Source organism: Caloenas nicobarica, chromosome 2 (genome assembly GCF_036013445.1).
Source record: "Caloenas nicobarica isolate bCalNic1 chromosome 2, bCalNic1.hap1, whole genome shotgun sequence".
In the NCBI taxonomy this organism is placed as follows: domain Eukaryota; kingdom Metazoa; phylum Chordata; class Aves; order Columbiformes; family Columbidae; genus Caloenas; species Caloenas nicobarica.
The window spans coordinates 39,584,677-39,600,980 of record NC_088246.1 but is presented as its reverse complement, the minus strand read 5'-3'; the positions used below and the strand labels follow the sequence as shown (position 1 = coordinate 39,600,980).

Sequence of the window (16,304 nt, the reverse complement as noted above, 5' to 3'; positions counted from 1 at the left end):
CTGAGGATGATTTTATTTTGTACATTTTCTTTCTCTCTTAGAACTCATCCTAAGCCTTTTCGTATTCAAGAAAGACATACTCAACTTTGCTTATTTCTTTAAAATAATAGCTTCTCCACCTGCATGTTATTAAGAGATCGGAGCAATTGTTTGTGTGACCATACTGAGTAGTATTATAAGAACTTGGGGAAAAATCTGTGTGACTCTAGTCAGGCATTCTTTTCTATATTCACAAAGAAATTTAAAAAAAGGATAATTAAAAAAAGACACAGATTTGCTGCAAGGCCACTAGTAGATATGGCCTTGTCTTCTTTTTATTCCTTAAAGATATAAGAATTAAATGGATCATTGAGACAAGAAGTTTAGAGAATGGAGCAGATGACAAGCTGCAACCTTTTAAATTCTATCCCGGTTGCCAGTATAGCATACTGATATTGTACATTTGTATTATTGCAGTATGAGTTTTAATCTTATGCCATTAGTTTCTAAAATCTAGTGATTTGCAACTGGTGTCCATCGGTCTTCTAAGAGTTTGTGAAAGGTAATAGAAAAATAAAAAGTACGTTATGAACCACACTGTAGTAATTCCAGGGCACATTGGGAAGGTTTTCGGTATCCACAGGGTGAAACATTTTCAACCTTTGTTGAGGTCAAAAGACCCTTTTGAGTAACAGCAGGACTACCTGAATCAATTTAAAGTTAAAAAAAAGAAAAAAAAAGTTCGGATAAGAACTCAAACTATACAGTTAGAATTTATTTTCTTTAAAATCCCAAAAGTGATTATTATTTCCTTTTCTATAGTATACATTGTGTGAAAACCTTAAATGTTAAAAAAGAGATCCCAAACAAATGCCAAAATTATCTTACCGATGATAAAAAGAATTTCCACTGCAATGTCACTGACAGTTGTGCTTCGAGTCGTAGACAGCTCATCATGGCCAATAAAGCAAACATTGTAAGGTACAGTCACAGCAACATAAAACGTTGCCAGTAAAATAAGCCAGTCCCAGCCAGCTTTAAAAGTGCTAAAATGCAACAGTATGAATTTGGATTTTTTTGCATCTGAAACTTTGTATTCTGGAAATGCTGGTTTATCTACAAAAACATTCTGAAAAAGAGAGAAAAAAATGAAATAAGACAAAACAGTAATTTGATCATACAGACACATTTCCTCCAATGCAGCCATCGGCTGTTTTGTTTTGTTTTGCTTTTTTAAGCATAACGAAATACAACATACTCATATGCAGGCAAGAACTAATGCTAATTTTTTTTCTAATGTAATCCTTGCACTTACTTAGACAGATGGTTTTGTTGATGGAATAACTTTTGTGAACGTTGGGGCAGGAAAAGGATTAATAAGGAGCAGATTAAATATTAATAGAATGAGGACAGGACTGAATCTGGCAAACTATTTCTTCCTCTGTTGGGTGAATTCTGATTGAAGAGCAATGTTTTTCTGCTGGAAATATATGTTAAAGCTTTGTATACATGAGGACATAGTACTGCAAATAGGAATATACATACGGAAAGGAATAGATGGTTCTGAAAACAAAACATCCTTCCTATGCATACTTTAGAGTTACGAAGAGGTTGTTTCAGACTAACTCTAGCCTCGTCCTGTCGACTGAATAGCTGTTAGTACCTGGAACAACTCTCCTGGTTTAGTTTCAGCTGAGGGAATCCAGTTCATGTGCCCGAGACTGCTATGGACCAAAGCGCTATTAGCTGGAATAACTTTATGACCCTCTTTAAAGTTGAACTCTTTACCTAAACCAAATTACTAGTGCAGACCCATCGTAATACGGCTTCAGAACAGATTGCCTTCAATGTTAGACTATATCTAGCTTTGTCACGTGTCTTGAGTCTTTGTCATCTAACCAGCAAAGGTCTTTGCAACAAAGATTTCAGTCTTAAGCACCAGTTTTATAAATTCTTAGCTCTCATCTTTCAGAGCTTTAACAAAAACACCTACCCTCCTGGAAAGCAGCATGTGGTACATGAAATGTCTTGTATTATTTACTAAGAAAATTCTTGCTCACTGTCATTGTGGTCCTGGTTAATGCTGTTCCAGTAATGTAGAGCCTCACAAAACAATATTGTGTATGCAGCAAGGTAAGATTACTTCTGATCTTGAATATAAAAAGGCAACAATTGCATGACTGCATACTTAATTACATTCGCCTTGCCTGTCACAAGCTTTCTCTTTGTGTGTTTCCTTTGAAATAGTGACATCCTTGCCTTCTCCATTCTTGGTTCTCATTCACGAATCTTAGGGACTAAACTGCCTTTGTTGTTAGCATCAGCCCATTTTTAATCACAGAGAAGAAAATGTTCCTCTTATGGCTTCCAATTCATAGCTCCAAAAATCTAGGCACTAAAGGTAGTAAACTAGTCTGACAACAAATGTTTTAAAGCAGTATAATATCATCTGCACTAGGATTTTGACAGTACAGGAAAGTCACCAAAATCTATTTAAAAGTCACCTTCCTAAAAAAATATCACTATACTATGAAAATATCACTGGAAGACCTGGTTAAATTTTGCAAGCTATTTTTCTTCTTTGTTAATTTTTTTACACTCTTTCAACAGGTAACATTTGTTAACATTTAGCATTTATATTCAATGCAAATGACTGTATGCCCTTCGAGGCATATACCTGCTGTGTATTTTCATGTCCTTAATCTATAACAAGTTCTTTCTGCTTTTAATTTGTAAAGTAATAATATGCCTAGGGGGATGTATCTACCCTGGTGCTTAATTTTGGTAACTAACAAAAGGAACATGCCCAGTGGTAGATCATCTCTGTCTTCCATCCTCCCCCTAACCACATAAAACCAAAACAAAACAAAAACCACCACCACACAACAAAACCCAACCATTTTCTTCTTGTGGCTCTGTCTAAGATTTTAGCTTTTTGATGCTAATGATATAGAATAAAGAAACTAAATACTGTTCCGAGATTTTAAGAAAAACTGTATCTTTTTGCTCTCCTGCTTCAAATAATTATAGGGTCTCACTGTTAGGACGTGCTCTCACATATTATTCTACCAAATTTTTATATGTACATACGGATTTCATACGCATCTCTAGTTTTTCTCTGCCTTAACTTTTCTGCTGAAACATAGCTCCATAGAGCAGGAGAGTTATTCTTTCTCCTAAGCATATTTCCTTACAAGTCTTTCTGCTGCTATATTTTTGGTTTTATCTATTGTTCGATTTGTTTTTTGCCACATTCACAGGGTGTTTATGAACTTACTCATTAGTTATAGTTACTATGGGAACACAGAAATAATTTAAAGAAGGAAACTTTACTACTTCAACTAGGATATGAAAAGATACATTTACTCTCCACAAAGTTGGAGGCAGTCACATGAAAAGTTGCCTAAATGAAGTGTGACATTCTGAAGCTTACACAGCATAGAGATTTTCAGCTTGAGTTTCTTCATTATGTTTTTGGCAAATAGTAATTATTGGAATGAAATAATTGGGATGGTAAGGTAAACTGGAACCTAAAATTAGGTTCTGAGAAATTTTATAATATTGCTTTCCTGGGGTTAAATAAATATCTGTTTACAGTATGGCTAAACATACAGTCTTGCTGTATGAAGTGTAATAGATACCATAGTAGGCAGAACTGCACTTCAGTGAACTGAACTTTACTGCTTTTGTTACTGTAAAATTATGTCTAGGACATATCTCATGTACTCACTGACCTTCTACAGCACTTAAAAAAAAATGACAGTAGAAAGACTACACTTTTTAAAAAATTACACCTACATTATTAATTTTTAATTTGTTCTTCTCTCTTCTTTGTAGATGTCCAGAGATATGATAAAGGACAGCTCTACTCCGTCTTCGCGCTGACTCAAAATGTGACCCCGCTCTTCCTCTTCCTTTCCATTTTTCTGCAGAACAGATGTGAGAGCGCATTAAACATCAGTAAATGGTACTTTAACCTTTGGGAGCTGAACTATTGACATTTTAGACTTTGGCAGAAGTAGGGCTACATTTAAAGATTATACACGCTTTTTCTTAATTTTGTTTAATCTTTTGCATTTAAGAAAACAAAATCCCTCTCTTGAAGGGCAAATAAAAATCACTGTTTTGTTTTAATTCTAAAATACCTTCACACAACTCAGAAGCAATTAATTACAAGGTATGATTTCACAGATAAGAAAAATGTACTCTTTGCTGTTTCAGAAAATGAAATAGTGATTGCTGGCCAGAGTCAAGCATGGCTAAGAGCAACTACTTAAAGTGTCCTTAAGGTGTTCCTACTCTCTATTTCAGGGGGAAAAAAAACCTCAAAAATCTCTTGTGGAATACTTTTTAAAAACAAAGAATCTAACTGGTAGTAGGCTTTCATTATGTCACAAAATGCTAATTAGCAAGCTTGCTCATTAGTAATATCCAATTCTTATATTCACGCATTTAGATTTCTTTTCCCACCACATGGTCACTGGTATTATCATTTGACACATTCCTTGGTGACATGAAATTCATTAAGAGTAAAGACTGAACACCATTTTGGAAAGGTTTGTGGTTTTTCCCTCCATTCAGACATCTGTAATTGTCAATCATGGGATCATTTATTTTTCTTGCTTATACAGCAACAAATTCAAAGTAACTTCACTGACTCTGATGGAATTACACTGAAGTGATGCCAGAGTAAAAGAAAGCAGACATTTCGTGATGTGTCAGGATTAAGAAAAATAGGAATTATGGAAATAAAGGAAGAAGGAGTCTGTCAAACAAGTTTAATTAAAGCCAATTCAATGCATACAAATTAAGGGGGGGAAAACCCAAAACCTAATTAGCAGAGCCAGAAATTAACAATGAGAAAAATAGCTACATCTTGAAACCTGTGTAGAAAAGCAAAAAAAAAAAAAAAAAAATTCTGAATTACAGAAGACTGGTGTATTTTTGGCTCTGCAGAACAAAACTGTACATAACAAAAAGTATAGGAAGCTAAACTTTGCAAACTTCTTGGTGAAGAAGTAATTTCAGGTAATGCATTCAAGATCCCCCTCCAGCTGAGGATTTTTACATGTCAGGAAGAAGAAGAAGGAGAAAAAAAAGAAAATAAAATAAAAAAGGAAGAGAAGAATGTTGCAATGCAAAACTAAATAGCTACTCCAAAGCTGTAGGAGGCAGACAGAAAAGCCTTGTACTTCCCCATCTCCAACTTGGGTGCCTGTAGGTGATTTAAAGAGCTGCAGCAAATACAGGTGTCAGCTACAAAGAGAGGTAAAACAAAATTGACTATTTCAGAAAATACTCATCTAAATGAACATGTTATTTTTAAATTTTCATCTCTCAATCATTAAACCATTCAAAACTCAAACCGAATGTTAAAGGTTTTTTAATTGTATTTATTAGCAGTGAAAAAAAATATGAGTTGCCTATGCAGATAAGATACCATCGGACAATGCCATCATTGAAGCATGCGTCAACACCTTATAACGTAAACCATTGAATGACATCCATGAATTGTCCTACTTTCTGATCTTCCAAGTGCTTTTAGGAAAAGAGATAATCCTGATTCTTAGTAAACTATGTTGTTCAGCTTGTATTTGTGTGATTATTGCCTTTAACCTTCATTCCTTTCCTGTCATACTCAGTTTACGGATTCTTTCTTTCTGGTTCTTAAAAAATACCTGATGTACCCGACAGACTTGCTTTTGTCTTTTCATGGCTGTTCTTAGGAAAAAGATACAATAGTAAATCCATTCATAAGAAGAAAGTAACTTTAAATACAGCTGTTTTATTTTTACCCTGTGCTTAAAATCAAAAGGTTTTATCATCTCCCCAAATACTGTGAGAAATCACTGTTCTAAAAAAAGCTCAGATTTGGGGCTCTATTTCCTGGTGCTTCTACACACTCCTTCCTCTGTGAAGATAGTCCTCCCCCAAAAATAGCTCTTATAAAGGATGCTTTGCAATTTAGTCTTATCTTCCCTTTTCTTTGATCAGAAAAGTGATAATTAGTTTTTTAACTCTTCTTGCTGTTCTTCTGTGTTGCTTTTTCTTTCAAATGAGATCAGATATAGCACCACAACCATCACATATGACAATCTCAGAAGTCTTTTCTAAGAAAAGAAACTAACAACACCTCTTTGCCAATCTTAACATTAGTTTCATAATGGTTTAAGAGTTCTTACAATCTTGTAAGGGAAGGTTACTGTAAAAAAGCACAATCAGACAGAGGTACCTTTGTAACTGTTCGCTTTTCTATTTGTGGTTTTATAAGAACATGGGGCATCAGTCTTCCTCTTAAAGTTAATGGAAAGTGGAAGCATCGGTCTTTTCTTGTCCCTTTGGAAAAAAAATTAATCTACTCCTTAGGTATAAATCAGAAAAATAAAACCTGACAAATTCTGGTAAGCTCTACTAGGTATATGCTGCCTTATCAATGCAAAAGAACAGAAAACTGACCAAATTAAACCCAAATTTATGTATTTTTTTCTTCAAAGCGCATCAGAGTAGTCAGAGCATAACACTGGATATAGTCCAGAATATTTTATGGTTTATAATGTTCTCATTCCTCAGATAAAGTATGATACATTTAAGTCCTTAAAATGTAAAATAAAGTTTGAAATCATCAAATGAGAGATCAGACTCATGCTGTTCTTTCAGTCATGAAGTTCAGGTGGTAACAAATAAAAGATATCACAAGTCCTTCCTGAGGAAGAGCCGGACCTGGAGGAGGGATGCTCAACACATGGTCAGGGAGCCCATTGCAGCCCGACAGCTCTTGAGGACCTTCCTTCTCAGGACAGCTGAGAGCGTGACAAGAACCAGCTCATGGCCCAGGAACTCTTTCACAGGCATGAGCAGATTGCACGTGAATACCAGCCTGCTCTTGTTCTGTCTCTACCTCTGTGCTTGGCTTTAATTGTGAAGTATAGGAACTTCCTTGAGAAGTAAATGCACCACATACAAGCAGAACCACCATTATGTTCTTGTGCAGTAGGCTCAGGCTGTCTACACTGAGTAACTCTGATGTGACTCGGAAGCATTATGCACACTCCATAGCAAACAAGCTATGGCATGAGTGAGACCATGAAATGCATCTTTTTCCAAATACCGAAATAAGCTAACCTGCTCTGGTCAGAATGTTTGCACATTAGTAACAAAAAAATCTCACAGCCCTGGTATATTTCCTCATTTTTCACAGCATTAATTTGTATCCCTTTGAAAGAACTGCTGTTACTTTTTCCTCAGGTTATGCATTATCACAACAGAATATGCATTAATTGAAACCTCTACCTAGATTTCCCTCTGGCATGATTAAATGCCCAACATGCACTTGTATGGAATCATCTCCATCTGATCATGGATCATTAACACAGAAAGTTTTCTATACAAGTGTGTGTGGATGCAAAAAAATAAAATTAATATCTAGCATCTCATTTGTATTATGCAGGAATATCCAAGAAAATTTTTTTCTTTTTTTTTTTTTTTTCCTTTAACCCAGAGCACAATATACTGAAAATACATGAATTAGGAGGACCAAGCAAGGTAAAGTAGTCTGAGGGTTTAGTCCTGCAAAAACATGTACACCTGAGTAACTTTATTCACAGAAAGCAGTTCTACTAAAACCCAATGGCACAGAGTTATCCTAAAGGCTGCGAGGCTGCAGACTTGGACCTCATAGCAATATTTCTGCAATTTTCAAATAGTATAAATATGACCATCTCAAGTCATGGCATGCAGCAAACCTGACTGTCCATGTGGACAAAAGTAGGGAAAGAAAATCTTTAAACACTTTGCAAGGAAGAGTTCTGAAGAAAAGCAGTATGCTACAATCAGATGGCTCCAGATTTACTTGGACAGTAAACCCTACAGTAGCTGCTGTCTGGAAAAAAAAATAGGTTTATTTAATAGTGTAGTGTACACTTTTATAAGTAGGTTTGCGTAAAATGATGAGATAACTTCTTAGCTCTTTTGAGATCCAGGAGTTAGTATGAGGAATAAATAGGCAAAATTTTTATTCTACTAACATTTTACTGAGAGGACTGGATAAGTTAACAGAGTGGCTAAGGACATTTTTACTTATTTCATTGTTTATAAAGCTAAAGTCAATCGTGAGAGGAAATGGCAGGTAATGCCAGCTCCCACCTAAGAAAATTTGTCATAGAAATAATATCTTTCTGAACTTATGAACTGGATTTCCTTTTCAACAGCAACAAGAACAAAGAATGGGACAAATGGAATTTCTTCATTGCTAAGAAGTGTCTAGATACGGACAGACATGAAGAGATCCATGATGCTGCTATATGTAGGCTCTGGAGCACTGTGAAAAGGGGTAGTAACTGGGCTAACATTGTGACTTCGAACTACTGATGGTTGGACCCTCCCTTCCTCCAAACACAGAGGGAGTGGCATGTTCATGTACCTACAGGATCTCTCCTATGCTGTACTCTGAAATCAGGCAGGGAAATAAACCTCACCTGTTACCTTTCCTGTATAATTCTCGAGGGTGTCATAACCCAGCCATTTAGCCCAACTGCACAGTGAGATGATGTTACCTGCGATACAAATGCTGAACTGTTCCTTTTTGATCCTGAGTTCAATGAGCCATTTACTAAAAAATTTCTCCATTATTAATCTTACACCTCTATCTATAAAAAGCTTCCTCTAGGAATTGCAATCAAGACTTTTTGTCCTTTAAATACAAGTCTTGAGAAACTCTCATTACTTGCATCATATAGTAAGGAAAACCACAGTAGAAAGTGTGATCTTTGCATAGACACCCATGAATAGCCCACATGACATAAAATAAATGCAATGGTGTCTACTGGAAACACAATGGTACTTAATCATATTAAGTATCATTACATCAAAACACATTTCATATGTAGCCCTCAAAAAAACCACCCCCCCCAAAAAAAAAACCACCAAAAAAACCAAAACCGCAAAACAAAGCAAACAATAAAAAACCCCACAAAGAACCACAAAAAACCAAACCAACAAAAAAAACCAAACCAAAATAAATTCCAAAGGAGAAAATGGGCATAAAGCAATACACAAATATTCTCAACTAACTGAAAAAAACCTCAGAAACAGATTGTATGGAAGGCCTGCATGAATTTTTCTAGGCTTTTAAAAACCCTTTAGCTAACTTTCAGAAACTATTCTCTGGGGACAGCACACCAGCAGTTGTCAGTAAAGTGACAAAAGCCTGCTTTGGTGTTAATGACAGAATAAAAGCACTACCATGGGCAACAGGCTGCAGGAGGTCTGTCAGTTGCATGACACATTCTTTCTGTCAACAACAACTGAATATTCGCAGAACTATTAGCTGTATGGTGGATCCAGGCTAGCCTCTAGCCGTTTTTTTATTCTGTTAACTGATTAACTGATTCAATAAGAAGATGTACTTAACGCACATACCAGATGAAAAACTGTAAACATTATTACAGAATATTTCTTAAAGGACCAATTTTACACAGAATCAATTGTATGATTTTCATCAATTTTATATTGTGCCTTCAGAGAAAATTCAGCTGTGAACAGGCAGACAAAAGAAGCAATAGAATACATTAGTACTACTGTTTCATGGATCTGAAAGACCTTTAAACATGGTATGCTTATGAGATAAGAAATCCTTAACCACATTTTAGGCTGCCAAGTCTTCTACCATTAAGAAAAAAAGAAAGGGAGGGAAAGACAAACAAAGACCTGAAGAAAGGTTCTTTCTCCATCTCCATTTTGGTGGTTGAGGGGTGACCATTTCTAAATAAATAAATACATCATCTTTTTTAGATGCCAGTATTTGGGCCTGTGTCATAAAATTCAGAACTAAAAAAAAAAAAAAAAAAAATCCAAGCAGACACACCTTTCTTCAACTGCTTCTAGCAGACTGAGATTCAGCAGAATTCTGAAGGTGAACTGACTTCAAGCTATTTCCCTATTTATTAATACTGCTGACTTCTTCCAGGTTTTACCTAAAAAGGTAAAGAATGTCTTATAGTAAAGTAAAATATTCCAACTAAAAAATAACTATTTTATAATAGTGTAAAAATAGTTTATTTGTCAGCTTATCACTACACAATTATAGAGAGTTGTCTCACCAGAGGGAAAATTATCATTTTCATTATGCCACCAATTTTGAAAGGTGTCTATTGATTTAAATGGAGTGGTCACATGTAGTTCTTACAAAATAAAATTTACTGTTGAATTTACAGCTGGGTCATCACTTATTCTTTCAGTTGTTTTTTGATGTGACTTATTGCCAGGAACAGGTTGCATTTCCCACAGTGAATGTTAGCTCATACTAAAATTATAAGCTCATTTATCATTATGAACGAAAACCATAACTGTAATAGTACAGAGAATATTGGAAATATTTTTAAAAGACCCTAGAGCTTAAATATTTCTAATAATTTAAGTCACTGAGAAAAGTTTGATTGACTTAAGCAAATGTTAATGTCTGACTTTCTGTGCAAGGATGCAGTATTTAAGGACATTATCTCACTGAACCTAAAGGTTTTCTTCATTCCTTTAAATCCATTAATTTAATCACATACTTTATTTACTGATATTTTGTCCTCCAGAATATTTGAGGAAGGTTATTTATAATCTGAGTTGATCATAATTTCAGAATAATTCTTCTTTGCACAAATTACTTAAAAAAATTGCACAGAAGTTGATAGTAAAGAGCAACCTTACTCACTTAAATGAAAATAGTAATATATACACCTGAATAATTTCTATCCTGTAATGAAAGTGAGTCCTCTGATAATGAAGACTTGTTTTCTTGATATATTTATCTACTATTCAGAACCAGGTTGGTCACCTATAAAAATGCTTTGTAGTCATTGCAACTTGTCCAGAAGTAAAACAGAGGGGAAATAGCTTTAATATATAGTTTAAAGAGTCGACATTTATATAAGTTCAAAAACATATAATGTCTCTGTATATGTTTTGTGTGGTTATTAGAACAACCAGACAGTATCTCTGATTATCTCTCAAGGAATGAGATTTTCAGACTATGAAAAGTGACTGGTCATAAAGCAGAACTCTTTTACAATCTTAATTATACAAGGTAGGGTGGGTGGGTGGCAGTTCCAAGACTGTTGTTGCTACAGGTAGGCAAAACTCACCTGTAATAGGTCTTATTTGCTGAGTTTTTATAGGACCTCAGAGTCACTCTGAGGAGCTACAGCAAAAATTGCCTTCAGTATAACTACAATTACAGGTGAATTCTCAAATGGTTCAGTTCCCTTTATTTGTGTTTCTGAACACAAAGTACATGTACGGTATGCATTCTAGTCCTCATGGTCTCTTAATTAATAAAATGTAAGACATCAGATTGTGTCTAGACCTGTGAGTCTTTAAAGACATTTCTTCCTTTTAAGATTTTTTTCCATAGAAATAAGACATTTATGTACAAAGGTTTGCATACTCTCTACCTCCTCAAAAAACACGCCCTATTCTCCTCAAAAAATCACCTACCACACACACAACTCTGAGGAGCTCTTCTAATTGGCAACAAAATTACTGAACATATTCCTTCCTTCTTCCATGCTTTTTGTTGTCAGTCTTGCATGGTTGAACTAGCAAACTCTAAAAGGAAAATCTTAAGATATTTTCCAATAAGTCCACCATCAACCTAGTCCAAACAACAGAAAAGCAACAAACTGAAAAACAAACCAAAAAACTCTAAACAAACAACTCCCCCCAATTTGATAACTTGATTTCTAAGGAAAAGTGTTTACACTCTCATCCACTGACCAGGAAAAAAGAAGTTTCTCTTTACTAAAAGCAGAAGAGACACAGATCCTTCCTAATTTGATGGTCAGCCAGAAGTAAAGTCATCCTAGACAAGAGGTAACTGAATCATTGTAGAATAAAGGCTTCCCCAATTCATTCTTCCTTTGGGTAGTGGAAAAGTTGGGGTAAAACTGTGCTTCTATCACCTCCTCCATTGGCAGAACTCATGATGCTCCATGCATCCTGAACAATTTTATCTGCTTTGAATACATACATCTAGGTGACTATACATCCCTCTCTCTATTTCCTGCCTCCTGACAGGCATATAGAGCTTTAAAATGAAAAGTTGTTCCCTGAATATTTGCTGCTGTGGCTTGAGCAATCACAAAGTAGCTGAGACAGTAATTAAACAGAATAAATCAAAGTGCACATTACAGAATTTCTTAGAAGAAGAGCCCATCCCTGCACCCACCAGGCAATTTTACATAAAAATCTGGAATGAAAAATGGTTGGCACATGGTATTTCACTTCTGGCACACTGAAAAGAACAACCTCTCCCTCCAACAAATGATGTGTAATCAAAATAAATCTGTTTTCTTAGAAATTCATATAGACCTAAGGATTGATAAGAAGCCAGAAAAAGCTAGCCAGCTAAACCATTACACTGCATCTGAGTTAAATCTGTGGTGGGAAAGAGTGTAGTCCAGCTTTTAAATCACATTCAATAGAAGGAGAAAAGCATCTTTGCCAACAGGCAGGCCAATCTGGCAAGGAGGCCTTCAAACCAGGAACAATATGGGAAGATGATGACCAATAAACAAGTGAGGAGGTGGTGAGGTGGACTGACAACTGACTGAACTCCTGGGCTCAGAGGGTTGTGATCCAAAGCATGAAGTTGGAATAAAGTTGAGAAAATCTGTCTTACAATAATTGTTTTCAAACAAAGAGCTAAAATTTTTCTCAAATTAAAACCAACCAAACAAAAAAACCCTTATTAATGATAAAGGTTGAAGGAAACTTTTTTGAATTAGTTGTATTCAACAGGAGAATTTTAGCAGTGATTGTAACAGTAGCACTCTACATGAATAGAACGCAAATTATTACTTATTTGCATAGATATTACAGATTAAAAATACTTGCAGACTAATTTAATTTCTTATTTTCCTATCTGGATTCTTGTAATCTTACTAACTTTCATCATGTGTCCAGTTGTATTATGGATATTTCATACACAGAAATGAAAAAACACTGACCCAGCCATACCATATTGGAGTCCAGATTTGTAGTTTGGTATTTTCGGCTTAATCAGTTTTCCTCCAAAAGGACGATGGAACTCATAACCAGTTTACCAAAATGTACCTCTTCATAGGTAAGGATAGTAAAACGTGTCCCACAAAACTGTTGAAGAAACAGTTTCTGAAGGAATAATTTTTTTTAATTTAAAAAAACCCCAAGCAAACAAGCAAAAAAAAAAAACCCACCAAAAACCAACCAAACAAAAAAACCAAAACCTCTTCCTGTATATTGGAAAGACCATCAATTTGATTAAAGAGTCCAAATTTAGGAAGAATAGCTGTAGAGTTGCTTTTCACAACAGCAAGTTATTATAGGTATTATTAGGCAGATGGAAAGAAGAGTGTATTTCTACAATAAACTTACAGGTAGGGGAAACATATTGTTGAAAGCAAATTAACACTATCAAAAAGCTGAGGCCCCTAAGAACATTGCAATTAAAAGGGATGTGGAGGTGAAGGAAAAGGATGGTAAATTAACTTGAAAATAACCAAACCAAACCAAAGAAGCCATATGAGAGTTACTGACTGTCACAGCATTTCTCAAAGACTGCCAAACTTCTCATGTAAATTTTTTTTGTGTTTTTCCTATGAAAGTCTCAGAAAAAGTCTGCTCTTCCCGTTGGCTCATAGGGCTGATTTCACTGGAAACTTTTATACAGAAGAAAAGCAGAAAAAGTTATGTTAAATTTGTGTTTAGAATGAGACTTTCAAAAGAAAAGGTCACAGACAGCATGTGACATTTGGGCTGAGTAAAGGGAAATCAGGCAAAAAAGTGGACTTTTGCATGATGCATTGGCACAAAGGAGCAATGGAAGTTGTGTGAACAGATGAGATAAAATAGATAAGAATAGGTCTGCAGAAAATCAAAGAGGGTATGAGCTCCTGAGGTCTGCAAAGGTAAAAAGACAATCCACAAGAAGAGAGGCCATTAAACCAGGAGAAAAAGCTCAGGAAGATGTCATCATACAAGTACAAGGAGAACAAGATTTTGCAGATGAAACAAACAGTATCAAAGGTAGGAAAGACATGAGGACAAACGAGTCTGGAGAAGACTTTTGGAGGCACAACCAGTGAGAGTGTATTACTATAGAGTGTCATTGGAATGTCGAGGAGTCCAAGGCAGACTTAGGAGAAAAGGAACATGAAGGAATTTTGTTAGATAAGGTTTCTAAGGAAGTTAGAAATTAAAAGGAAGTGAAATGTGGCTATTTATGGTCTATACAAATTATAAAATCATGTTCTTGATAGAACAGTGAGGAGACAGACTGAAATGAAAGTTAATACAACAGCCTTGCATGGGCAGAAGAGCTTCACACTGAGCACATTTACATCTAAATTCTCCTTTCCATGCACAATCTAACTGCAAGTGATACGCCAAAAAGGCAAAAGAAAACTGTATAATGGCAATTATATTGCAGCAAGAGCTGGCTTTCAACTTCAGGTTTATAGGTTGCCTGATTTTTGAAAAGACAAATTCAGTAATCTTTGAAAAAATAAAATTATCTTCTAATGAGTATTTACTGTAAAAATAAGGTCTGATAATGTGTATCAATCACTTTGCAATGCATGTTGACTACTGAACATCAAAAAAGATCTTCAATACCTTTAATCAAAATGCAAACTCTCTTTTCTGTTAATACAAGGTACATCCTATATGCCTGGCAGTAGCTGTAGTCTAAGTAAAGAAGAACCAAATACTTAGATGGTAAACATTCTGAAATGTCAGATACTGAGTCAGTTGTATAGCTTGTACTGGGAATTCTATGACAACCATAAGATGATGTTCACCAGTGGAGGACTAGTGAATCACTCTGCACAGGAAGAATTTGAATGTTACTGAAAGTGCTAACGTATCATTAAATGTATCATTGTACCACTAAGAAGATTTACATAAGATTAAAATGCTGAAATTGTTTGTAAATATTTTGAATAAATGGTTAAATCCAGTTTCTTATCTCACTATATTATATAAAACAGTATATTTGGCAAAGCCCCACACAAAGCGCTACTTTCTGTCACCATGATGCAAACAAATATCACCACGGTATGACTGTTGTGGTTTTAAAATTAGTATAAAGGGAAGAAACAACCAAGTTTTGGGATTGCGCTCTAGAGCATTAGCACAATACGGCCAAATGTTAATATTCATAAGCTTATAGCAATTGAATGGGCTGGTGTAATGTAGCTATGCATAAGTGTGTTCCTCTGTCAGTACACAGTAGGAAGAGTATTAGTTTTTAAATGTGCAACAGCAAACATGAGTTAAAATCTACCTAGATTTACAATTTGACATGAACCCTCATCAAAAGCTGAGGATCATTTTAATCCATCCTAAAATAAGTATACAGCTATAAAATGTTTATCAGATAAACAATAGCTGTCATTTTACAAGTAGTCAGTGATATACCTATATCAAGTCATCACTGGCATACTAAATGCAATTTCTCACTGAGCACATGCTGAAAATGTGCATGTTTCATGAGGTAAATCATTAGCCTTTAAAACACAGATGTTCTGACAATCTCTCTTCTACAAGGCCTCACATTCGATGTTTTAACAAAATACTTTTTAAAAACTTTAATAAGTGAAATGTTTTCTAATACTTAAGGAGAAAATAGATAAAATATGTTTTGTTTTGTTTTTTACTTTGAGGTGAAGTGATTGGTTGAAACTAGATGTAAGGAAAAGTTGCAAAATGTACTTGTGTACTGCTTCAAAGCCTTTCTTCAACCTTCCAGCTCAGAAATTCTCAAATATGTTCAGTGCAAAAAGTGAAGGATGCAAAACCTCTATTATTCAGGGCTTCAAAAGTAAGACAAAGGCGAAATTATTTGCCCAAATGTACAGAAGAGGCAGACATTTTTAGCATAAATGTTGATTTAAGAATATTCAGTAGTACAGAGAAGTACTGAAGTGTAAAAGAATGCTGAATTACACTTCTCTGTAACTGAAATATAACTATTTTCTTGAAAAGCTAATCTTAAAAATCAGAAAAAGTTAAATACTAATTGCTCCTAATTGTTCCCCTACTTCAGAAACCTGTAAGGAGAAAAGGAGTCCTAAGGCCATATCTATGTTGTTTCTGAGATATGCAGAGATAAATAGCAATCACAAAGTGAAAAATTTAAATACATCCCAGAGTAATACCAGATTGGAAAATTCAACAGTAATGAAATTTTACAGAATTCATTCACCCTCTACAGATAAACTTTCTCTAGACAGTTCCTATGACACTAAAAAAATTGCAACCTTAAAGTCTTAGTTCACTATACCTTCAAGAAATGTAAACCT

The 16,304-nt window shown here is 35.0% G+C and overlaps 1 protein-coding gene across 1 annotated transcript in view; it reads right to left on the bottom strand.

The window, feature by feature from the left end:
* Positions 1-16,304, bottom strand: part of KCNH8 (potassium voltage-gated channel subfamily H member 8) — a 189,685-nt gene that overhangs the window by 91,131 nt on the left and 82,250 nt on the right. The window contains exons 4-5 of the mRNA XM_065628355.1: positions 3,778-3,905; positions 868-1,108 (exon numbers count right to left, since the gene is read on the bottom strand). Coding sequence (XP_065484427.1) covers positions 868-1,108; positions 3,778-3,905 — 369 coding nt within the window. The remainder of the gene's footprint in view (positions 1-867; positions 1,109-3,777; positions 3,906-16,304) is intronic.